Source organism: Oncorhynchus keta, chromosome 11 (assembly GCF_023373465.1).
Source record: "Oncorhynchus keta strain PuntledgeMale-10-30-2019 chromosome 11, Oket_V2, whole genome shotgun sequence".
NCBI lineage: Eukaryota > Metazoa > Chordata > Actinopteri > Salmoniformes > Salmonidae > Oncorhynchus > Oncorhynchus keta.
In genome coordinates this window covers 44219745-44244630 of record NC_068431.1, presented here as the reverse complement: position 1 = coordinate 44244630, position 24886 = coordinate 44219745, and the positions used below count along the sequence as shown (strand labels likewise).

The following is a 24886-nucleotide window of genomic DNA, read 5'->3' as shown; positions in this document are numbered from 1 at the left end:
CAAAAGGCTTTTCGATCTCCAAGGCATTTCTAGTCGATGCCAAACATTTCGATAAAAAACCCAACCATATTCCTCTTTTTTTTGTTGGTCTCGGGCTGTTGGTGGTAGGTGCAGCCAATTCATCTGCCCTGCGCTCCGGGTTGGTAAACTGTTGCCATTTCATGTGTCTGAAGGTACAAACTTTGTCATTCCGGTGGGCCTGGAGAGGAAATCAAGTGCATTATGCCTCCGATGGCCAATAAGATTGCTAAAATGACCGAGTCTGCAGTAACATAGCAGGCATAAACGAAAGCTACGGCAAAATTAATACTGTGAGATTTCTAAACGTTTAAAACCATGACTAGAGAGAGACTGTCAACGAATACTGCAAAAAAAACTGCTGTTTTTATGAGTGAGTTCATGTTGAAGTTTAAGTGTTGAGAGACGGACCCTTAGTCTGCTGCTCTCACTCCGCTGAGCCTGACCATCAGATGCAAGCACCATCAGCCCAGTAAAATAAACAGTCAATTATTTAAATATATGTTCACTCAGCTGTGCCTCACAAGTAATACAACAATGGATATATTACCGGTGTGATCATATAGCCTACTTCAAATTTTGAAATATAATTTTTTAAAAAATGTCCCGAACAAATAAACAAATAAATAATAAAAAATCAGAGCGGTAGATCTCAGCATTTTGATTCACAACGTGATCTTGACTCAGAAAAGGCAGGTGACCACTGCTCTAACGTAAAACGATGGTTACGTCGCTGTCCACTGACCACGTGCTGAAATGTGGAAACGTAGCCAATATACTTAAAGAAAATGTAGAAGGCAATGAGGGTACTACAGGAAGGAAAATGTAAACAAACTCCATGATTTGGCTAGCATCCCGAACTTTATACACACCAACAACGAAATTGACAGAATATCCCTTGTGAAAAGGCATTAAAAAGTGAATATTGATGTCTTTACATAACCCTTCATAATCAAGAGGATAAAGAAGAATTTAAGGAAAAGACCACTAACACACTAGGAAAGATATTATGATATCATCCGAATCGTTCGCACACAAACAAAAGGGGTATCACCTCTTAGTTCTATCTTACCTCAATAGACTCCCCTGCAGTGTTGAGTGTGATGAAACTTCCTTCTAATAACTTCGTTGGGCTTCTCTTCAGTGTCTGATCAGCAGGCAGCGTGCTGTCATTGTAAGATCTGACAAACTTGAAGTCACTGGTGCGTGAGCCCGTTGTCAGGTATGCGTCATAATTGTAAGAACTGCGCAGAGTTCCAGCTCCATCCACCTCTGCATAGTTGGGAGGGAGATACGCGCTGGGAATGGCGACTGCTCCATCAAACAACATTCTAGGCTTTCTACTGCGGCAGAACCTCACGGCCAGGATGAGAATAATGAAAGTCAGGAAAAAGGTGGAGACAGAGACCAGACCAATGATCAAATAGGAAGTTAGTTTGGAACTATCCTCATAAGTCATGTCTTTCAGTTCTGGAACCTCAGCCAAGTTGTCTGATATGAGTAAATATACATCACAAGTTGTAGAGAGAGAGGGCTGTCCGTTATCTTTCACTAATATAACAAGGTTTTGCTTCATACGGTCAGATTCAGAAATGTCCCGCTGTGCCCTGATCTCTCCACTGTGGAGAGCAATAGTGAAAAGTCCCGGATCAGTTGATTTCACGATGTGATATGAAAGCCATGCGTTCTGTCCAGAGTCAGCGTCCACAGCTATCACCTTGGAAACCAGGGACCCCGCCAGAGCAGCTTTGGGGACCATCTCAGTCATCAAGGAGTTCCCTGCTGGAGCAGGGTATAATATCTGGGGAGAGTTATCATTCTCATCTGTTATGAAGACACTCACTGTCACGTTACTGCTGAGTGGAGGAGAACCATTGTCTCTGGCTACAACGTGGACCTTGAAGCTCCTAAACTGCTCATAATCAAATGCTTTTACAGTATGGATCACCCCCGTGTCTCCATTAATGGATAAAAATGAGGACACCGGAACACCGTTGACATCACTGGGCAATAGAGAATAGACCACTGTGCCGTTCTGTCTCCAGTCTGGGTCTCTGGCAGTAACAGAACACATAGAGGAGCCAGGCTTGTTATTTTCAGTCACATAGGCGTTGTAGTATTGTTCTTCAAACACAGGTGGATTGTCATTCACGTCTGACACAGATAAATGAATAGTCTTTGAGGAGGATAAAGGCGGAGTCCCCTCGTCGGTGGCAGTGATAGTTATGTTATAATCTGATATTATCTCACGGTCGAGTTCACTCGTTGTTACCAGAGAATAATAGTTTTTGATTGAGGGATTTAATTTGAATGGAACATTTTGTTGAATGGAGCATCGGACCTGTCTATTCCCCCCAGAGTCTTTATCCTGTACGTTAATGATGCCCACCTCTGTTCCAGGTAACACATTCTCGGGAATTGGATTGGTCAGGGTTTTTATTAATATCACTGGTGCGTTATCGTTTACGTCAGTAATATCTATCAGTACTTTTGTGTATGACACCAAACCTGCACCATCTTTGGCGAGGACACGCAACTCATAAATGGGCTGCTCCTCATAATCTATCGGTCCAGACAGATTTATAACCCCAGTTTTACTATCGAGTTGGAACAAATTCTTCAACTCATCAGAAATTCGACCGAGATCATATGTTACCTCGCCATTTGCTCCCTCGTCTACATCAGTTGCGCGGACTGTAGCAACTACGGTACCCAACGGATAATTTTCTGGTAGACTGACCTTATAAACGTCCTGGCTAAATACTGGAATATTGTCGTTAGCATCCAACACAGTGACGTGTATAACTACAGTACCAGATCTCTGTGGAGTCCCACCATCAACCGCAGTAAGTAACAACGTCACCTCCTGCTCTTGTTCTCGGTCCAGCTCTTTCTCTAACACTAACTCACCGTATTTACCACCATCTCGATTAGTATGAACATTCAAGACAAAATGGTCATTCCTTTGCAAAGAGTAGCTTTGAACTGCATTCTGACCTATATCTGCATCGTGGGCCTCATTAATGGGGAAACGTTCACCTTTATGAGCTGATTCCCTTATTTCCAATTTGATAACACCATCTGCAAACTGTGGTGAATTATCGTTCACATCCTGAATCTGAAGAGATATGCGATGCAATTCTAAAGGACTTTCAAGAACCATTTCATATTTGAGCCCACATGAAATCCTCGGACCGCAAAGCTGTTCCCTATCAATTCTTTCAGCGACAACAAGATCTCCCGAATTCAGGTTAATGTCACAGAAGTGTTTAGTTCCATCCTCTTCTAAACGAGCTTTTCGAGCCGACAGTCTCTTAATATCCAACCCAAGATCCTTGGCTATATTTCCGACCACAGATCCGCGTTTCATCTCCTCTGGAATAGAATAGGTCATATCGCCATTGCTGATGCGTATCGGGGATAGAACAAAAGCCAGAAGGAGGACAAAAGCTGAAACTGTAAATCCAATGTAGCCCATTTTCGATGTACAAAACGAAAATATTCCAATTACAAGGTGAAAAATATAATTATGCAATGTAGGCTACTACAAATATTGGCTAAGATAAATTACCCAACTGAAGAAATTAGGTCCTTTGTCCGACTGCTCCTCAGTGATAATGGCGCCATAGAGTGTACCCGCCCTTTGAGTAATCTATTAGCGGGTTGAGAAGTGTTGGCTGCCCAACTTTTCTTAGCTGGTGAACAGCGACATCCTGAGTCATTAAAAAAACAGCACACAATAGTTTTCTATCTTGTTATTATATATTCCTACAAAGATGATGTAGCCAATGACCAGTTAAATAATAAATAGTTATAAAGAAATATGTTTAAAGTAATACTTGTGTGATGTATGAACTCCTGTTCATGAATCAGAACAGTCAATAAGGTCAAAAACATTGAGTTAACACTAGTCGCAACTTTCTCCTTTAAGACAATTTAATGCACGGATTCCACTAGCTATCAACGTGTCCTCACTCAACAAACCAACATGTGTTATTGTTCCGGTCTTCATTTGAGTTTGGCAGGATTTAAACTGATGTTAAAGTGAAGAATAAAAGTTTAGTCGCTGTCCACGTGCCTGGTGCTGAAACGTAGGTGATGTTAAGAGTTTCTGAATTATCAATGGGGATGTTTCAGAACGCGACAACGCAATAGGCTTACATCTCAATCTACTCCAATATATTTATTGTGATATTAGAAATTACAAAAATGAATAATAACGTATCTATATGTCTATATCAAGTTCTTATTTTTAAACGGATTCCATTTAAAAACTCAACATTGTCCTCCATTCAGTGACTCTAAAACAGGGTAAGAAAATACGCTTAACCTACTGCATGTCAGAATTACTTTCTGGCGAATACAACAACCAGACTTCCATAAAGAGGAATAACAGTTGCAGTGCCTTTTAAACATATGAATCAGGATGCCTTAGACAAACTGTTTAAGCTTCTACCTAAATGATACTACTATCGAAAAAGAAATTCTGAACCTACATGGTGATGTAAAAAGACACATTTGTATTTAACCAGGATGTCCCACTCAGTAAAAAGTGCAACCACTTTCCAATGAGTAATAAAACTGAGAATTTTCGGGCAAAATTACCTTGTAAACATCCTGGCTAAATACTGGGTTATTATCGTTAGCATACAACACATTAACGTGTATAACTACAGTACCAGATCTCTGTGGAGCCCCACCGTCAACCGCAGTAAGTAATAATGTCACCTCATGTTGTTGGTCTCGATCTAATTCTTTCTCTAATAACAAATCACCGTATTTTCCTCTGTCTCGATTAGTATGAACATTCAGCAAAAATAATAATTCCTTTGTAAATAAATGCTTTGAACTGCATTCTGACCTATATCTGAATCGTGGGCTACATTAATGGGAAAGTGAGCACCTTTGACCGACGACTCCATCATTTCCAGTTTAATAACATCATCTGTAAACTGGGGTTAATTGTCCATCACATCTTGAATCTGAAAAGATCTGCGATACAATTCTAAAGGATCTCCAGAACAGTTTCATATGAATAAAATCCTCCCACTGCAATGCTGCTACCTGTCTATTAATTCAGTGACAATAAGCTCTCCCGAATTCAAAGTTGCATCCTCCTCCAAAGGATATTTTAGAGCCGAAAGTCTCTTAACATCCAACCTCAGATCCTTGGCTATATTTCCGATTACAGATCCGCGTTTCACCTGCTCTGGTATAGAATAGCTCACGTCTCCTTTGCGGATGTATATGAAGACAAGGCAGAAAGACAGACGAAAAGCAAATGCAAAAAACGTAAAGCCTTTGTAGACCCTATTTAATGTCTAATAGCAATTAAGGCCAATTGTCCACAATCAATAGCCAAACGGAAGAAAGATTACAATGTCTAACCGCTTTTCAGTGAGAAATGGTAATGCGACGCGCTGTATGGAGCCTACTCCCCCGTAGTAGGTGGAGGTATATAGTTAACTGTACTTAGCTTGTGGAAAGCGACATCATGAGTCTATCAGAAAAACAGCATGCTCGTAGGCTAATATTGTTTTCCATGTGTACTTCTTAGAATGTATCATATTCTCCAGACGCAGACGACTTTACTAAAACATGAAAGATATAGGCTTCAAATCAGTGGTAACCTCATCGTGACATGATCATGAGAATACATGGATGAGGTACGCTATTAGGAGAAACGTACACAATATGCCTAAATAGTCACACAATAAGCCATTAGTAGACTAGTTGTAGCATGTATTTTTCCTGGATAATAAAAAATATCAACCATCATGAAAACTGTCGATTTCACTGTGGATGTTTCGTTAGTCATCAAAATAACGCTAATTCTTTCGCATTCTATCTTTGAGTTTTCGACCGTTAGACTTCAGTAAACTAAAACAGTCACCTCGGTGTCCACTGGTCTGGTGCTGAAATATAGGCGACCTCAAGAAAAACGGTAATTTATATTCACGTTTCAAAAGACATTAAAAACACTTCCCAGGTCAATTAAAAAGAATGTATTATAAAATGCCTGATTCCTTTTCAAAAGTAGTCTAAACCATGTTTTCCTATCTCCATCAAGCTTTGTTGTCAACGCCATTAGAACATCTGTGAAGAAAACATCACAGGCATGCTCAACTAAAAGCAACCGAAACTGCATTGCTTGTTATATTTATAGGAAACCAAAGCACAAACAAACAAGGAGCAAACTGCTTCCATCAAATCAAACCCGAAGTGAATTACTCCTCACAGACAAGAGAAGAAACAGCGAGCACCTTTAAAACTCAACCAATAAAACGAAACAATGAGTGGATCAATTCCACATTGTACCCTACTAAGATGTTATAATCTAAAACGAGTATAGACCTACTGTTTCTATAGGATGGCAGAAGCCATTAAGGCCCAGCATGTATTTTCATCAAGCATAACCCATTCTCCCACAACGAAACAGCTCACATACAAACCGTGGTATGTCAGATGAGTGAAGGCTTACCTCATTCGCCGCTCCTGCAGTGTTGAGCGTGGTGATACTCCCTTCTAATAATGTATCTGGACATCTTGTTAGTGTCTGATCAGCAGGCAGCGTGCTGTCATTGTAAGATCTGACAAACTTGAAGTCACTGGTGCGTGAGCCCGTTGTCAGGTATGCGTCATAATTGTAAGAACTGCGCAGAGTTCCAGCTCCATCCACCTCTGCATAGTTGGGAGGGAGATACGCGCTGGGAATGGCGACTGCTCCATCAAACAACATTCTGGGCTTTCTACTGCGGCAGAACCTCACGGCCAGGATGAGAATAATGAATGTCAGGAAAAAGGTGGAAACAGAGACCAGACCAATGATCAAATAGGAAGTTAGTTTGGAACTATCCTCATAAGCCATGTCTTTCAGTTCTGGAACTTCAGCCAAGTTATCTGATATGAGTAAATACACATCACAGGTTGTAGAGAGAGAGGGCTGTCCGTTATCTTTCACTAATATAACAAGGTTCTGCTCCATACTGTCAGATTCAGCAATGTCCCGCTGTGCCCTGATCTCTCCGCTGTGGAGACCAATAGTGAAAAGTCCCGGATCAGTCGATTTCACGAAGAGATATGAAAGCCACGCGTTTTGTCCAGAGTCGGCATCCACAGCTATCACCTTGGAAACCAGTGACCCCGCCAGAGTAGCTTTGGGGACCATCTCAGTCATCAAGGAGTTCCCTGCTGGAGCAGGGTATAATATCTGGGGAGAGTTATCATTCTCATCTGATATGAAGACACTCACAGTCACGTTACTGCTGAGTGGAGGAGAACCATTGTCTCTGGCTACAACGTGAACTTTGAAGCTCCTAAACTGTTCATAATCAAATGTTCTCACAGCATGGATCACCCCCGTGTCTCCGTTAATGGATAAAAATGAGGACACCGGAACACCATTGACACCACTAGGCAATAGCGAATAGACCACAGTGCCGTTCTGTCGCCAGTCTGTGTCTCTGGCAGTAACCGAACATATTGAGGAGCCAGGCTTGTTATTTTCAATCACATAGGCGCTGTAGGATTGTTCTTCAAACACAGGTGGATTATCATTCACGTCTGACACAGATAAATGAATAGTCATTGAGGAGGATAAAGGTGGAGACCCCTCGTCAGTGGCAGTAATAGTTATGTTATAATCTGATATTATCTCACGGTCTAGTTCACCTGTTGTTATCAGAGAATAATAGTTTTTGATTGAGGGGTTTAGTTTGAAAGGAACATTTTGTTGAATGGAGCAGCGGACCTGTCTATTTCCCTCTGAATCTTCATCTTGTACATTTATGATCCCCACCTCTGTTCCAAGTAACACATTCTCGGGGATGGGATTGTTAAAGGATTTGATCAATATCACCGGTGCGTTGTCATTTAAATCAGTGATTTCTATCATTACTTTTGCATTGCCAGCTAAGCCAGACCCATCTTTAGCCTGGACACGCACTTCGTATTCTGTATTTTCTTCATAATCTATGGGACCCTGCACTTTCATCTCGCCGGTCTTTTTGTCGATGGAAAACAGTTTAGCTGCTTTATCGGAAATACGACTGAACTCATATGATACTTCTCCATTTGCTCCTTCGTCTTCATCACTAGCACTAACTGCAACTACAACAGTCCCTGTTGGAGAATTTTCAGGCAAACGGACTTTATACACTGTCTGGCTAAACACTGGTTTATTATCGTTAGCATCCAACACAGTTACGTGTATAACTACAGTACCAGATCTCTGCGGAGTCCCACCATCAACAGCAGTAAGTAACAACGTCACCTCTTGTTGTTGTTCTCGATCCAGCTCTTTTTCTAACACTAACTCGCCATATTTTCCTCCGTCTGAGCTCGTTTGAACGTCCAAAATAAAATAGGCATTCCTCTCCAGTGAATAGCTTTGTATACCATTTAATCCTATGTCAGAGTCATGAGGTTCATCCAAGGGGTATCGTGCGCCTTTGTAAGCAGATTCCTGAATTTCTAGATCAATACGTGCATTGGGAAACCGTGGTGAATTGTCATTTATATCTTGTATTTGTACAGTTATGCGATGTAATTCAAGAGGTTTTTCCAGCACAAGCTCGTATTTTAATGAACAAGTAACCTTCGGTCCACACAGCTCCTCCCTGTCTATTGTTTCAGCCACAATTAAATCTCCGGTATTCACATTAATGTCACAGTAACGTTGACGACTGCCATCCATATCCAAACGAGCTTTACGACCTGAAAGTCTCTTAGCATCCAGCCCCAGATCCTTAGCTAGATTTCCGATCACAGATCCGCGTTTCATCTCCTCTGGAATAGAATAGCTCAAGTCTCCATTGCTGATGCGCATCAGGCAATGACAAAAAGCCAGGCGGAACAAAAAGGTAAAAACCGAAGATCCTGTGTACCCCATTCTGGATGATCAAAACCAATTGTCAACATTAGAGTTCAAAACTAGTCGAACTGATACGGTATTGTAAGTGTACAATATTAGCCTCTCAAAAGGAATAGCAAAACGATTGTTATCCGACTGCTCTTCGTTGAAAGTGATGCAATATCGCCTATTACTCTTTTGAATAATCCAATGGTGGGTGGAGAAAAGCATGCAATTCTATGTATGGTAAACAGCGACATCCTGAGTTCTTACAGAGTACAGCAGTCACAATACAAACAGTTCTACGTCATTTATCATCTTGGTCAATATTTCCCCAATCCTTGTGTTGTGCAAAGTATCACGAACGTTTCATGTAGCTTAGCAAGAGAAGAGAGCAAAACCAATAGTTGTGCGCAATTAGCTCCTTTTGTAATCATATATTACAAGATAGGAAAAATAAATTCAATATTTCCATACTGTTGCCACAGTCTGATAATTCATGGTTGCCGAGTAACAACAACACATAGATAAGCTATTTCAACGGTCCACATAAAATCCAACGATGCATAATCCATATTACTAATCAAACCCAGCAATTATATATCCACTATACTCTAAGGTAAAGTGATGGTTACGTCGCTGTCCACTAACCTGGTGCTGAAACGTGGAAAAGTAGCCAATGTTCTTAAAGAAAAATGTAGTAGGCAATGAGGATACTACAGGAAGGGAAATGAAAACACACTCCATGATTGGGAAAGTATCCCTAATTGTATACACACCAACAACGAAATAGAAAGAATATCCCTTGTGGAAAGGCATTAAAAAGTCCACTAAACACACTAGGAAAGCAATTCTGATATCATAACTTTTAGTTCGGTCTTACCTCAATAGGCTCCCCTGCAGTGTTGAGTGCGATGATACTTCTTTCTAATAACTTTGTTGGGCTTCTTTTCAGTGTAAGATCAGCAGGCAGCGTGCTGTCATTGTAAGATCTGACAAACTTGAAGTCACTGGTGCGTGAGCCCGTTGTCAGGTATGCATCATAGTTATAAGAACTACGGAGAGTTCCAGCTCCATCCACCTCTGCATAGTTGGGAGGGAAATAAGCGCTGGGAATGGCGACTGCTCCATCAAACAACATTCTAGGCTTTCTACTGCGGCAGAACCTCACGGTCAGGATGAGAATAATGAAAGTCAGGAAAAAGGTGGAGACAGAGACCAGACCAATGATCAAATAGGAAGTTAGTTTGGAACTATCCTCATAAGCCATGTCTTTCAGTTCTGGAATTTCAGCCAAGTTATCTGATATGAGCAAATATACATCACAGGTTGTAGAGAGAGAGGGCTGTCCGTTATCTTTCACTGATATAACAAGGTTTTGCTTCATATCGTCAGATTCAGAAATGTCCCGCTGGGCCCTGATCTCTCCACTGTGGAGACCAACAGTGAAAAGTCCCGGATCAGCCGATTTCACGATGTGATATGAAAGCCACGCGTTTTGTCCAGAGTCGGCATCCACAGCTATCACCTTGGAAACCAGGGACCCCGCCAGAGCAGCTTTGGGGACCATCTCAGTCATCAAGGAGTTCCCTGCTGGAGCAGGGTATAATATCTGGGGAGAGTTATCATTCTCATCTGTTATGAAGACACTCACTGACACGTTACTGCTGAGTGGAGGAGAGCCATTGTCTCTGGCTACAACGTGGACCTTGAAGCTCCTAAACTGCTCATAATCAAATGTTCTCACAGCATGGATCACCCCCGTGTCTCCGTTAATGGAAAAATATGAGGACACCGGAACACCGTTGACATCACTGGGCAATAGAGAATAGACCACAGTGCCGTTCTGTCTCCAGTCTGGGTCTCTGGCAGTAACAGAACACACAGAGGAGCCAGGCTTGTTATTTTCAGTAACATAGGAACTGTAGGATTGTTCTTCAAACACTGGTGGATTGTCATTCACGTCTGACACAGATAAATGGATAGTCTTCGAGGAGGATAAAGGTGGAGACCCCTCGTCAGTGGCAGTGATAGTTATGTTATATTCTGATATTATCTCTCGGTCTAATTCACTAGTTGTTACCAGAGAAAAATAGTTTTTGATTGAGGGGTTTAGTTTGAAAGGAACATTTTGTTGAATGGAGCAGCGGACCTGTCTATTTCCCCCAGAGTCCTTATCCAATACATTAATGATGCCCACCTCTCTGCCAGGTAACAGGTTCTCTGGGATGGGATTGGTCAAGGATGTAAGAGATATCACTGGGGCGTTGTCATTAACATCTGTAATTTCTATGAATATTTTGGCAAAGGAAGTCAATCCCGAGCCATCTTTGGCTTTGATCCGCAATTCATGAATGGATTCTTCTTCAAAATCCATCTGTCCTGCTATCCTGATGTCTCCCGTTTTAGGGTCAAGAGAAAATATTTTATTTAATTCTTCTGAGATTGGTCCAAATCCGTACGTCACTTCTCCATTTGCCCCCTCGTCTGCATCGATGGCTGTTACAGTAACAACTAATGAACCTAATGGAGCATTTTCTGGTACACTGACCTTGTAGACATTTTCGCTAAACACTGGTGTATTATCGTTAGCATCCAACACAGTGACGTGTATAACTACAGTACCAGATCTCTGTGGAGTCCCACCGTCAACCGCAGTAAGTATTAATGTCACCTCCTGCTTTTGTTCTCGATCTAACTCTGTGTCTAACACGAGCTCACCATACTTTTCAGAACCTGGGTTGGTATGAACAGCCAGGCTAAAATGGTCGTTCCTTTGTAGTGTGTAGCTTTGAACAGCGTTCAGTCCTATATCTGCATCATGAGCCGGATTCACCGAAAATCGAGCGCCTTTGACTGCTGACTCTCGGATATCAAACGTAACGCTGTCTTTACACTGCAATAATGATGTCCCCTCCCTCACTGGAAATGTCAAGAATGGGTGGAGAGATTAATTATAAAGCTACTGCTGGTGAATAGCGACACTCCGTGTAGTTTCATAAAACTGCAGAAAATAGTTGTGCAAATCTCTCGCCAATTGTATGGAGAATAACTGCAACGCATAGGAAAACATGCCGGGTTTAATTGTTTTTAAAGATACATAATGGGACCCCTCATATCAACAGAGGCAGACCATTTCAAAATGCAGGATTGTAAAAACACGAATCCCCCTTTGTGTTGCAGCCCATGTGAGTCAACATCTCAATCGAATGATCAATGGGCAAAGTAGTCTGTCCATGTAGTCTTCAAAAGACCATGCCAATAAAGTCATTCCAAATATAATCACTGGAAAAGGGTCGTTTTAAAAACAGACCTTTCTTTCAAACATATTTTGACGTCTCTACCCATTACTGTTTTCGAAGGGGGAAAAAAGGCATTTAAAATCCGGCGTTTCTTTCAAACATAATCCACGTCTTTACCTATTGCAGTTTTTTAAGTGGTTTTGAAAAGTACCTACGTGTTTTACTAAATCACAGTAAAATGGGATGAAGACGGGGAAAAAAATACATCCGCAGAGATTATCAGTGATGAAAATGGGACTGAATCAAATGACTGAAAGGGTACAGGAGACAAGGCTGTTGTACTAATATTAGCCTAACACACAATAAAGTAAGCTACCTATAGTTTCATATGATGGACGATGCAAAACGGATAAATAAACAAATAAAGCATTTTCGTTTATCACAATATCAAAGCTGTGAAATCTCACCTCGCACTCCCCCAAGGTGTTGAAAGTGATGATATTTTCTCCGAGAGGTTCATTTAGATTCTTCTTAAGTGCCTGGTCAGCAGGCAGCGTGCTGTCATTGTAAGATCTGACAAACTTGAAGTCACTGGTGCGTGAGCCCGTTGTCAGGTATGCGTCATAATTGTAAGAACTGCGCAGAGTTCCAGCTCCATCCACCTCTGCATAGTTGGGAGGGAGATACGCGCTGGGAATGGCGACTGCTCCATCAAACAACATTCTAGGCTTTCTACTGCGGCAGAACCTCACGGTCAGGATGAGAATAATGAAAGTCAGGAAAAAGGTGGAGACAGAGACCAGACCAATGATCAAATAGGAAGTTAGTTTGGAACTATCCTCATAAGTCATGTCTTTCAGTTCTGGAACTTCAGCCAAGTTGTCTGATATGAGTAAATATACATCACAGGTTGTAGAGAGAGAGGGCTGTCCGTTGTCTTTCACTGATATAACAAGGTTCTGCTTCATACTGTCAGATTCAGCAATGTCCCGCTGTGCCCTGATCTCTCCGCTATGAAGACCAATAGTGAAAAGTCCAGAATCAATCGATTTCACGATGTGATATGAAAGCCACGCGTTTTGTCCAGAGTCAGCGTCCACAGCTATCACCTTGGAAACCAGGGACCCCGCCAGAGCAGCTTTGGGGACCATCTCAGTCATCAAGGAGTTCCCTGCTGGAGCAGGGTATAATATCTGGGGAGAGTTATCATTCTCATCTGTTATGAAGACACTCACTGACACGTTACTGCTGAGTGGAGGAGAACCATTGTCTCTGGCTACAACGTGGACTTTGAAGCTCCTAAACTGCTCATAATCAAATGCTCTCACAGCGTGGATCACCCCCGTGTCTCCGTTAATGGATAAAAATGAGGACACCGGTATACCGTTGACATCACTGGGCAATAGAGAATAGACCACTGTGCCGTTCTGTCTCCAGTCTGGGTCTCTGGCAGTAACAGAACACAAAGAGGAGCCAGGCCTATTATTTTCAGTCACGTAGGCGCTGTAGGATTGTTCGTCAAACCTAGGAGGGTTGTCGTTCACGTCTGACACAGATAAATTAATAGTCTTTGAGGAGGATAAAGGCGGAGTCCCTTCGTCAGTGGCAGTGATAGTTATGTTATAATCTGATATTATCTCACGGTCGAGTTCACTCGTTGTTACCAGAGAATAATAGTTTTTGATTGAGGGGTTTAATTTGAATGGAACATTTTGTTGAATGGAGCATCGGACCTGTCTATTCCCCCCAGAGTCTTTATCCTGTACATTAATGATGCCCACCTCTCTGCCAGGTAACACATTCTCGGGAATTGGATTGGTCAGGGTTTTTATTAATATCACTGGTGCGTTGTCGTTTACGTCAGTAATATCTATCAGTACTTTTGTGTATGACACCAAACCTGCACCATCTTTGGCGAGGACACGCAACTCATAAATGGGCTGCTTCTCATAATCTATCGGTCCAGACAGTATTATAACCCCAGTTTTACTATCGAGGTGAAACAAATTATTCAACTCCTCAGAAACTCGACCTAGATCATATGTTACCTCGCCATTTGCCCCCTCGTCTACATCAGTTGCGCGGACCGTATCTACTACAGTGCCCAACGGAGAATTTTCTGGTAGACTGACCTTATAAACGTCCTGGCTAAATACTGGAATATTGTCGTTAGCATCCAACACAGTGACGTGTATAACTACAGTACCAGATCTCTGTGGAGTCCCACCGTCAACAGCAGTAAGTAACAACGTCACCTCCTGCTCTTGTTCTCGGTCCAGCTCTTTCTCTAACACTAACTCACCGTATTTACCACCATCTCGATTAGTATGAACATTCAAGACAAAATGGTCATTCCTTTGTAAAGAGTAGCTTTGAACTGCATTCTGACCTATATCTGCATCGTGGGCCTCATTAATGGGGAAACGTTCACCTCTATCAGCTGATTCCCTTATTTCCAATTTGATAACATCACCTGCAAACTGTGGTGAATTATCGTTCACATCCTGAATCTGAAGAGTTATGCGATGCAATTCTAAAGGACTTTCAAGAACCATTTCATATTTGAGCCCACATGAAATCCTCGGACCGCAAAGCTGCTCCCTATCAATTCTTTCAGCGACAACAAGATCTCCCGAATTCAGGTTAATGTCACAGAAGTGTTTAGTTCCATCCTCTTCTAAACGAGCTTTTCGAGCCGACAGTCTCTTAGCATCTAACCCAAGATCCTTGGCTATATTTCCGACCACAGATCCGCGTTTCATCTCCTCTGGAATAGAATAGGTCATGTCGCCATTGCTGATGCGTATCAGAAATAGAACAAAAGCCAGATGGAGGACAAAAGCTGAAACTGTAAATCCAATGTAGCCCATTTTCGATGTAAAAAACGAAAGTATTCCAATTACAAGGTGAAAAAGAGAATTATGCAATGTAGGCTACTACAAATATTGGCTAAGATAAATTACCCAACTGAATAAATTAGGTCCTTTGGCCGACTGCTCCTCAGTGATAATGGCGCGGTAGGTTGTATCCGCCCTATGAGTAATAAATTAGTGGGTTGAGATGTGTAGGCTGCCTAACTTTTCTTAGCTGGTGAACAGCGACATCCTGAGTCATTAAAAAAACAACACACAATAGTTTTCTATCTTATAATTATATATTCCTACAAATATGATGTAGCCTATAACTTCAGTTAAATACTAAATAGTTCAACAGAAATATTGTAAAGTAATGCTTGTGTGATGTATGAACTCCTTTTCATGAATCGGAACAGTCCCATAAGGTCAAAAACATTGAGTTAACACTAGTCGCAAATTTCTCCTTTAAGCCAATTTAAAGCACGGATTCCACTAGCTATCAACGTGTCCTCACTCAACAAGCCAACATGTGGTGTTGTTCCGGTCTTCATTTGAGTTTGGCAGGATTTGAACTGACGTTAAAGTGAATGAAAAAAGTTTAGTCGCTGTCCACGTGCCTGGTGCTGAATTTAAGCGTTGCTGAATTATCAATGGGGTTGTTTCAGAACGCGACAACGCAATAGGCTTACATCTCAATCTACTCCAATATATTTATTGTGAAATGAGAAATCAGAAAAATTAATAATAAAGTACCTATATGTCCATGTCAAGTTCTTATTTTTAAACGGATTTCATTTAAAAACTCAACATTGTCCTCCATTCAGTGACTCTAAATCAGGGTAAGAAAATACGCTTAACCTACTGCATGTCAGAATTACTATGGGCGAATACAACAACCAGACTTCCATAAAGACGAATAACAATTGCAGTGCCTGTTAAACATATGAATCAGGATGCCATAGACAAACTGTTTAAGCCTCTACCTAAATGATACTACTATCGATTTTTTTTTTGTTGAACCTACATGGTGATGTAAAAAGACAAATCGAAAGATTTTGAGAATTGGTGTAGAGATCACAGCGATACACCAGCCTACTAAGAAATCCGGAAAAAAATAAGCCTACACAGTACTAAATTTAAATAGGAAACCGAATGAAGTCTATAGGTTATTTTGATTGAATGTGTACTTCAAACTGTGAAAAACGAAGTGTTATTTAAACCAAAAAATAACATCCAACATCAGAATCTTGAGTATTTTTCCGATTACAGATCCGCGGTTCACCTGCTCTGGTATAGAATAGCTCACGTTTCCTTTGCTGGTGTGTAATGAAGACAAGGCAAAAAGAAAGACGAAAAGCTCTTTCAAAAAACGTACGGCCTTTGTAGACCATCTTCAATGTCTAATAGCAATTAAGGCCAATTGCCCACAATCAATAGCCAAACGGAAGAAAGATTACAATGTCTAACCGCTGTTCAGTGAGAAATGGTAATGCGACCCGCTGTATGGAGCCTACTCCCCCGTAGTAGGTGGAGGTATATAGTTAACTGTACTTAGCTGGTGGAAAGCGACATCATGAGTCTATCAGAAAAACAGCATGCTCGTAGGCTAATATTGTTTTCCATGTGTCCTTCTTATAGTGTATCATATTCTCCAAACGCAGACGAAAACATGAAAGATATAGGCTTCAAATCAGTGGTAACCTCATCGTGACATGATCATGAGAAGACATGGATGAGGTACGCTATTAAGAGAAACGAACACAATATGCCTAAATAGTCACACAATAAGCCATTAGTAGACTATTTGTAGCATGTATTTTTCCTGGATAATAAAATATTTCAACCATCATGAAAACTGTCGATTTCACTATCGATGTTTCGTTAGTCATCAAAATAACTCTAATTCTTTCGCATTCTATCTTTGAGTTTTCGACCGTTAAGACTTCAGGAGACTAAAACAGTCACCTCGGTGTCCACTGGTCTGGTGCTGAAATGTAGGCGACTGCAAAAAAACGGTAGGCAATGGGGCTTTTAATGCACAACGCCGAACACACATCCTAACAATATGTAATCAAGTTTCAAAATACATTCAAAACTCTTTCCAGGTCAATACAATCCATTTATTATACAATGCCTGATTCCTTTTCAAAAGTAGTCTAAATCATATTTTCCTATCTCCATCAAGCTTTGTTGTCAACTCCAAGAGAACATCTGTGAAGAAAACATCACAGACATGCTCAACTAAAAGCAACCGAAACTGCGTTGCTTGTTTTAATTATAGGAAACCAAAGCACAAACAAACAAGGAGCAAACTGCTTCCATCAAATCAAACCCGTAGTGAATTACTCCTCACAGACAAGAGAAGAAACAACTCAACCAATCAATCAAAAACAATGAGTGGATCAATTCCACATTGTACCCTACTAAGATGTTATCATCTAAAACGAGTATAGACCTATTGTTTCTATAGGATGGCAGAAGCCATTAAAGGCCCAGAATGTATTTTCATCAAGCATAACCCATTCTCACACCATGAAACAACTCGCGTACAAACCGTGGTATCTCAGATGAGTGAAGGCTTACCTCATTCGCCTCTCCTGCAGTGTTGAGCGTGGTGATACTCCCTTCTAATAATGTATCTGGACATCTTGTTAGTGTCTGATCAGCAGGCAGCATGCTGTCATTGTAAGATCTGACAAACTTGAAGTCACTGGTGCGTGAGCCCGTTGTCAGGTATGCGTCATAATTGTAAGAACTGCGCAGAGTTCCAGCTCCATCCACCTCTGCATAGTTGGGAGGGAAATACGCGCTGGGAATGGCGACTGCTCCATCAAACAACATTCTGGGCTTTCTACTGCGGCAGAACCTCACGGCCAGGATGAGAATAATGAAAGTGAGGAAAAAGGTGGAGACAGAGACTAGACCAATGATCAAATAGGAAGTCAGTTTGGAACTATCCTCATAAGTCATGTCTTTCAGTTCTGGAACCTCAGCCAAGTTATCTGATATGAGTAAATATACATCACAGGTTGTAGAGAGAGAGGGCTTTCCGTTGTCCTTTATTGATATGACAAGGTTTTGCTTCATACTGTCAGATTCAGAAATGTCCCGCTGTGCCCTGATCTCTCCGCTGTGGATACCAACAGTGAAAAGTCCCGGATCAGTCGATTTCACGATGTGATATGAAAGCCACGCGTTCTGTCCAGAGTCAGCATCCACAGCTATCACCTTGGAAACCAGTGACCCCGCCAGAGCAGCTTTGGGGACCATCTCAGTCATCAAGGAGTTCCCTGCTGGAGCAGGGTATAATATCTGGGGAGAGTTATCATTCTCATCTGTTATGAAGACACTCACAGTCACGTTACTGCTGAGTGGAGGAGAGCCATTGTCTCTGGCTACAACGTGGACTTTGAAGCTCCTAAACTGCTCATAATCAAATGGTCTCACTGCGTGGATCACCCCTGTGTCTCCGTTAATGGATACAAATGAGGACACCGGAGCACCGTTGACCTCACTGGGCCATAGAGAATAGGCCACCGTGCCGTTCTGTCTCCAGTCTGGGTCTCTGGCAGTAACAGAACACATAGATGAGCCCGGCTTGTTATTTTCAGTCACGTAGGCGTTGTAGGATTGTTTGTCAAACACAGGTTGGTTGTCATTCACATCAGAAACAATTAACGTAATAGTTTGAAATGAGGACAGTGGAGGATGTCCTTCATCGGTTGCAATAAGAGTGATGTTGTATTCTGACTGTGTCTCACGATCCAATTTCACAGCAGTTATTAGGGAAAGGTGTTTTTTGATTGACGGGGACAATTTGAAGTATGTGTTCTGCTCAATAGAACATCTTACTTTGCCATTGGACTCAGAATCTCTGTCCTGTACATAAATGAAGGCGACCTCTGTACCGGTTGGTGAGTTTTCTGGCAATGGTGATTTGAATGACTTAATAAGTATGACTGGGGCGTTGTCATTAATATCAGCGACGTCGACAATAACTTTACATGAAGCAGCCTGACCTGCTCCATCTTTAGCTTTAACTCGCAGTTCAAATGAAGACGTATCTTCAAAATCTATCATTGATTTTATTTTAATCTCTCCACTTCTTGGATCAATAGAGAAAGTATTTTTTGTTTTGATAGAAATATGACTAAATTCATATGTAACCTGTCCATTCGCCCCTTCATCTGCATCGCTGGCACTGACAGTGACCACGGCAGTACCCAATGGAGCGTTTTCAGGGACACTCACCTTATAAATAGACTGCGTAAATACAGGGACATTATCATTAGCATCTAGTACCCGGACCTGTATAACCACTGTGCCAGATTTCTGTGGCTTTCCGCCATCATAAGCTGTCAGAATAAGTGATAGTTCGTCCTGTTTTTCGCGGTCTAGTTCATGCTCTAGTACGATCTCTGCATATTTACCCGTATCAGCACTTGTGTGAACAGACAAGGTGAAATGTTCATTTGCCGATAGAGTATAACCCTGAACTGAATTGACTCCGGTATCTGTGTCGAGGGCCTCATCAATGGAAAATCGCTCTCCTTTATTGGCCGATTCTCCGATCTCTAATTTGATTACTTCATTGGGAAATGTTGGGAAATTGTCGTTAACATCTTGGATTTCAAGTGTGACACGGTGCAACTCTAGAGGGTTTTCCAAAAATAAGTCAAAATACAAAGCACACGACGGCCTTTGTCCGCACAGCTCCTCTCTGTCCATCCGCTCGTTCACAATCAAATCTCCAGTCTTCTGGTTAATGTCGCAGTATCGTGTACTACCTTCGAATTCGATCCTTGGTCTTCTGGTGGACAGTGTTTTTACATCGATGCCCAAATCCTGAGAAAATCTCCCAACCACAGAACCTCGTTTAATTTCTTCTGCAATGGAATAGCGAATATCCCCGACACACTGATGGACGGTCAATAATAGGAAGACAAAGGTGGTCCATCGCCCTCGCCTCAATATGGAACCTCTTTTATATTCCATAATAAAATTCAGATGAATCAAATGATCCCAAACCTCTTAGTATAGGCTATATATACAAAAACGTCTGCAAATATGACCTCTACCTTGGTAAGGGTATCCAACGTGAAAGGCTTTAAGCAAGAAAGCAGTCACCACACAAAATATAACGACGGATTGGGGGCAGGAGTGGGTGGGTTTCAATCTGTATTTTTGCTTTTGTAAGGCAACAGCGACCCGCTGTGTTACATATCAACATTGATTAAATAAAGGAACGCGTTCATTACCAGAGTAGGACATCGGATGCCTAGCCATGCTGTAGGCGAATGTGTAATATGCATAATCAAATTAACAATATGTGAAGCTGAATTGATCTAATAATCATATTCTTAAGCCTATAAGAAGTCCCATGGTGATTTCATGATGAATACAGACATGCTGCAAACAGAAAACAACAGGGACAAAGTCATAATGGGGGAAATAGGCCTACAATTATGAAGAATTTCAAACGAAATGCTGAAAGGGTATTGAAAGGCTGTTCAGAGTAAAACATTTCGATTAACCGTTTGCACAATTAAAAACAATGATATGTAGGTAACATTTATAGGAAAGCAATCATGCTTTAGGGCTCAAATTAAATTACAACAACCAGTACTAGCACAAATATTTACAATCCTACCTCGTTCAAGTCCTTAGTGTCCACTAACGAATCTTGAGCTTTGCTTTCTTTCCTCAGTGTCTGGTCAGCAGGCAGGGTGCTGTCATTGTAAGATCTGACAAACTTGAAGTCACTGGTGCGTGAGCCCGTTGTCAGGTATGCATCATAATTGTAAGAACTGCGCAGAGTTCCAGCTCCATCCACCTCTGCATAGTTGGGAGGGAGATACGCGCTGGGAATGGCGACTGCTCCATCAAACAACATTCTAGGCTTTCTACTGCGGCAGAACCTCACGGCCAGGATGAGAATAATGAAAGTCAGGAAAAAGGTAGAAACAGAGACCAGACTAATGATCAAATAGGAAGTTAGTTTGGAACTATCCTCATAAGCCATGTCTTTCAGTTCTGGAACTTCAGCCAAGTTATCTGATATGAGTAAATATACATCACATGTTGTAGAGAGAGAGGGCTGTCCGTTATCGTTCACTGATATAACAAGGTTCTGCTTCATACTGTCAGATTCAGCAATGTCCCGCTGTGCCCTGATCTCTCCGCTGTGGACACCAACAGTGAAAAGTCCCGGATCAGTCGATTTCACGATGAGATATGACAGCCAAGCGTTCTGTCCAGAGTCAGCATCCACAGCTATCACCTTGGAAACCAGGGATCCCGCCAGAGCAGCTTTGGGGACCATCTCAGTCATCAAGGAGTTCCCTGCCGGAGCAGGGTATAATATCTGGGGAGAGTTATCATTCTCATCTGTTATGAAGACACTCACAGTCACGTTACTGCTGAGTGGAGGAGAACCATTGTCTCTGGCTACAACGTGGACCACGAAGCTCCTAAACTGCTCATAATCAAATGTTCTCACAGCATGGATCACCCCCGTGTCTCCGTTAATGGATAAAAATGAGGACACCGGAACACCGTTGATCTCACTGTGCAATAGAGAATAGACCACCGTGCCGTTCTGTCTCCAGTCTGGGTCTCTGGCAGTAACAGAACACACAGAGGAGCCAGGCTTGTTATTTTCAGTCACATAGGCGCTGTAGGATTGTTCTTCAAACACAGGTGGGTTGTCATTTATATCAGAAATGTGGAAACTCAAAATAACACTTGACGATAATGACGGCGTTCCTCCATCGGTTGCTATTATGGTGACGTCATATTCAGAGATTTGCTCTCGATCCAGAGGGGCGCTGCTTATTAAGGTAAAGTAGTTTTTAATTGAGGATTGGAGTTTAAAAGGTAGGTTTTCCGCAATGTTGCACTTCACTCTGCTGTTCTCTCCATGGTCCTGATCCTTTACATTAATAACAGCTATTTCAATGCCCGCTGGGATGTTCTCTGGAATCGGATTGGTGACTGATTTCACAGTTATTGTGGGTGCATTGTCATTTATGTCAGATATTTCAACGAGGACTTTGCAGTGTCCGGCCTGCCCCCCACCATCCTCCGCCTGTATCTCCACTTCATAAGAGGAGGCCTTTTCGTGGTCAAGCTCGCCAATTGCAGTAATCTCCCCACTGTTTTGGTCAATATTGAATAAACGCTTTGTGTTTTCAGACGCATGATTAATGTAATATGTAATGTGACCATTCGCACCCTCATCTTTATCAGTTGCGCTTACCTTGAGCAGGGAGGTACCTTGTGGTGAATTTTCAAAAACGGTTACCGTATACACAGCGTGCGAAAATATTGGACCGTTATCATTTACATCAATTACGAGAATATTTATTGCAACACTACCAGACCGAAGTGGATTCCCCCCGTCAATTGCCGTTAGCATTAGATAATGTTCGCCTTCCTTCTCTCGGTCGAGACTATTTTGCAATACAATTTCAATATACCTCTCTTTGCTGATTTTTGCATCTAAAACAAAATAACCATTTTGACCAAGCACATAGCTTTGAACGGAGTTAATGCCTACATCTAAATCTCGAGCAGAAGCTATTTTATATCTACTGCCTGTTGTTGCAGATTCGCTTATTTCCAGTTTGATTAAATCCTTGGGGAAAAGAGGTGCGTTGTCATTTATGTCCTGTATTTCCAGCCCAATATTGTGCAGCTCCAAAGGATTTTCCAGGATGAACTCAAAATGCAAGATACAGGGTGAGGTTGTTTCACAAAGCGTCTCTCTGTCGATTCTCTCGAGAACAATGAGATCTCCGGAGTCCAAGTCTACTCCACAGTACCGTTTCTCTCCCTGGTAATCAACTCGGGCCTTCCGAACCCTCAGTCGCTTAACATCCAAACGAAGGTCACTACTTAAGCTCCCGATTACATGTTTTGTCTTTGTCTCCTCTGGAACAGAATATCGAATGTCCGCAAAAGAGGCCCGCACAATAGCAAGCAAAAGCATAGCACATTGCAAACGCCATTTAGATCCGCATGATGTAGTAGATACCGACATATTCACTTATGGCAATCGCATAAACATGAAAAATTATATAAATAAGCCCAGTATTTACACAAAACCCCAAAGGCCAATGGTCTATTTTACAGTACTCCGTGTTATGCTCCGCAAGGAAATGGCTATGTGGATAAATCCTGCTCATATAGCTCATAACGAAATGGGAGTGTTCTAAAAACACACAGCATAGAGTTGGCGAGGAGCGACGCCATGAGGCTACAGGAAAAAACACAAGAGCGATTGGTGTACAGTCTCTGACTACATGGCCAGTACAACTGAATCTTGACGCCGTGCAGCATTTAAATGTGAAATAATAATTTAGAAAGGCCTACTCCATTATGTTTGAGTGCATTTTACAATCTGACGTTTTAATAGAAGACACCGGACCACTAATTCGTAGACTACTTAGATTAGTTTGCCCTAGCCGTAGCTTTTAACTGCAAACAGCCCGTCATCTAAGACTCCGCTCGCAGTGCAGCAGAGGGAGAACCCTTTCAGCACCGTGGACAGCGGCAGCAGAGCAAACGCTGGATAAAGGGAAAGGAAGGTTGGACCGAATAAACACAGTGGGCAGGGACATTTTCAACAACAACAGAACCACATAGAAAACATTTACATCAACCACAACAGCATCAGTACAACATGAAAGCATGGTTTCTTAGATGAACACAATCCCTTACTGCTGCATGCGTTCTAATCCCCAGCTCTATGTTCAGATCTAATTTGGTCAAGGTATGCAGGTTGTACAACCCATCTCATAAAGAAGTTAGCCAGAAGCTATCTGCAGTCGCATCACTGCCACATACAGTTAACTGCCAAAATAAAGGAAACACCAACATAGAGTATCTTAGGGCGTTGGAACACCAGGAGCCAGAACAGCTTCAATGCACCTTAGAATAGATTATACAAGTGTCTGGAACTCTATTGAAGGAATGCGACGGCCATTTTTCCACAATAAATGACGTATTTAGTTTTTTTGTTGATGGTAGTGGAAACCGCTGTCTCAGGCACTGCTCCAGAATCTCCCATAAGTGTTCAATTGGGTTGAGATCTGGTGACTGACACACACACACACACACACACACACACACACACACACACACACACACACACACACACACACACACACACACACACACACACACACACACACACACACACACACAGGCGTGTGCTTCTCTGCATCCCTGCAAATATCTGGGAAACATATTGAACGGAATGTGAGTCTAATTCCATATATTTAGTTAATGCTTGTTTTTCTAGGCATGCCAGCGAAGATAGTTAGACATAAGAGTTTCAAGTCTGGGGAAGCACATTTTCACCATATAATAAAGCATTCCGTGCATCATCGCATTTGCAAACTTATGTAAGATAACCCACTATTCCAAATGAGATGAGTAGATGACCACGTTAAACCCAAAATGTGACAAAAGCAAAAACATTGTAATGCATCTTAACTTAAAGCAACACAAAATCAGAGTTGAAATGCAGTTGATTCTTCATTGGCACCTAAATTATGGAGTCAGAGCACCGCTATTTACAACACTCACGTAAATAAAGCATGTCCTTCGATGGTCATAACACAACTGGTTTGAAGTGTAACTTTTCCTGAATTAATTGAATCGAAATTCTGTCTTGGTTGACCTGCCATGGTGGGTTGACACATTAAAGAAAACACAAATCAATCTACAGACAAACCATTACGGCGAGTAACCCATCACTACAGCCTTTGCATGTTTTGGTGAATGCAGCAGCTGAACTACTGGGCTAACAGCAGCTAACCTTGTTTAGTTATTTTTATGTTGTTTTATTGGCCTAGATTAGAAGACGTACATTTCATATTGTCAACATACTGTAATGAAACAGGCAGGGAGTGCGG

General features: G+C 41.8%; 1 protein-coding gene across 12 annotated transcripts in view; it reads right to left on the bottom strand.

Annotated features, from left to right (window-relative positions):
• LOC118381495 (protocadherin gamma-C5-like) overlaps positions 1 to 23108 on the bottom strand; it is a 121079-nt gene extending 97971 nt beyond the window's left edge. For 3 of the 12 annotated variants that reach the window (XM_052457289.1, XM_052457302.1, XM_052457315.1), the window contains exon 1: positions 20617 to 23108. In XM_052457289.1, coding sequence (XP_052313249.1) covers positions 20617 to 23007 — 2391 coding nt within the window. In that variant the 5' untranslated portion in view covers positions 23008 to 23108. Of the gene's footprint in view, positions 1 to 1090; positions 3590 to 6499; positions 9071 to 12578; positions 15102 to 17549; positions 20072 to 20616 lie in introns of those variants that run through there. The other 9 variants (XM_052457273.1, XM_052457292.1, XM_052457305.1 and 6 more) reach the window with 7 other exon arrangements.
• Between the last annotated feature and the right edge of the window lie 1778 nt (positions 23109 to 24886).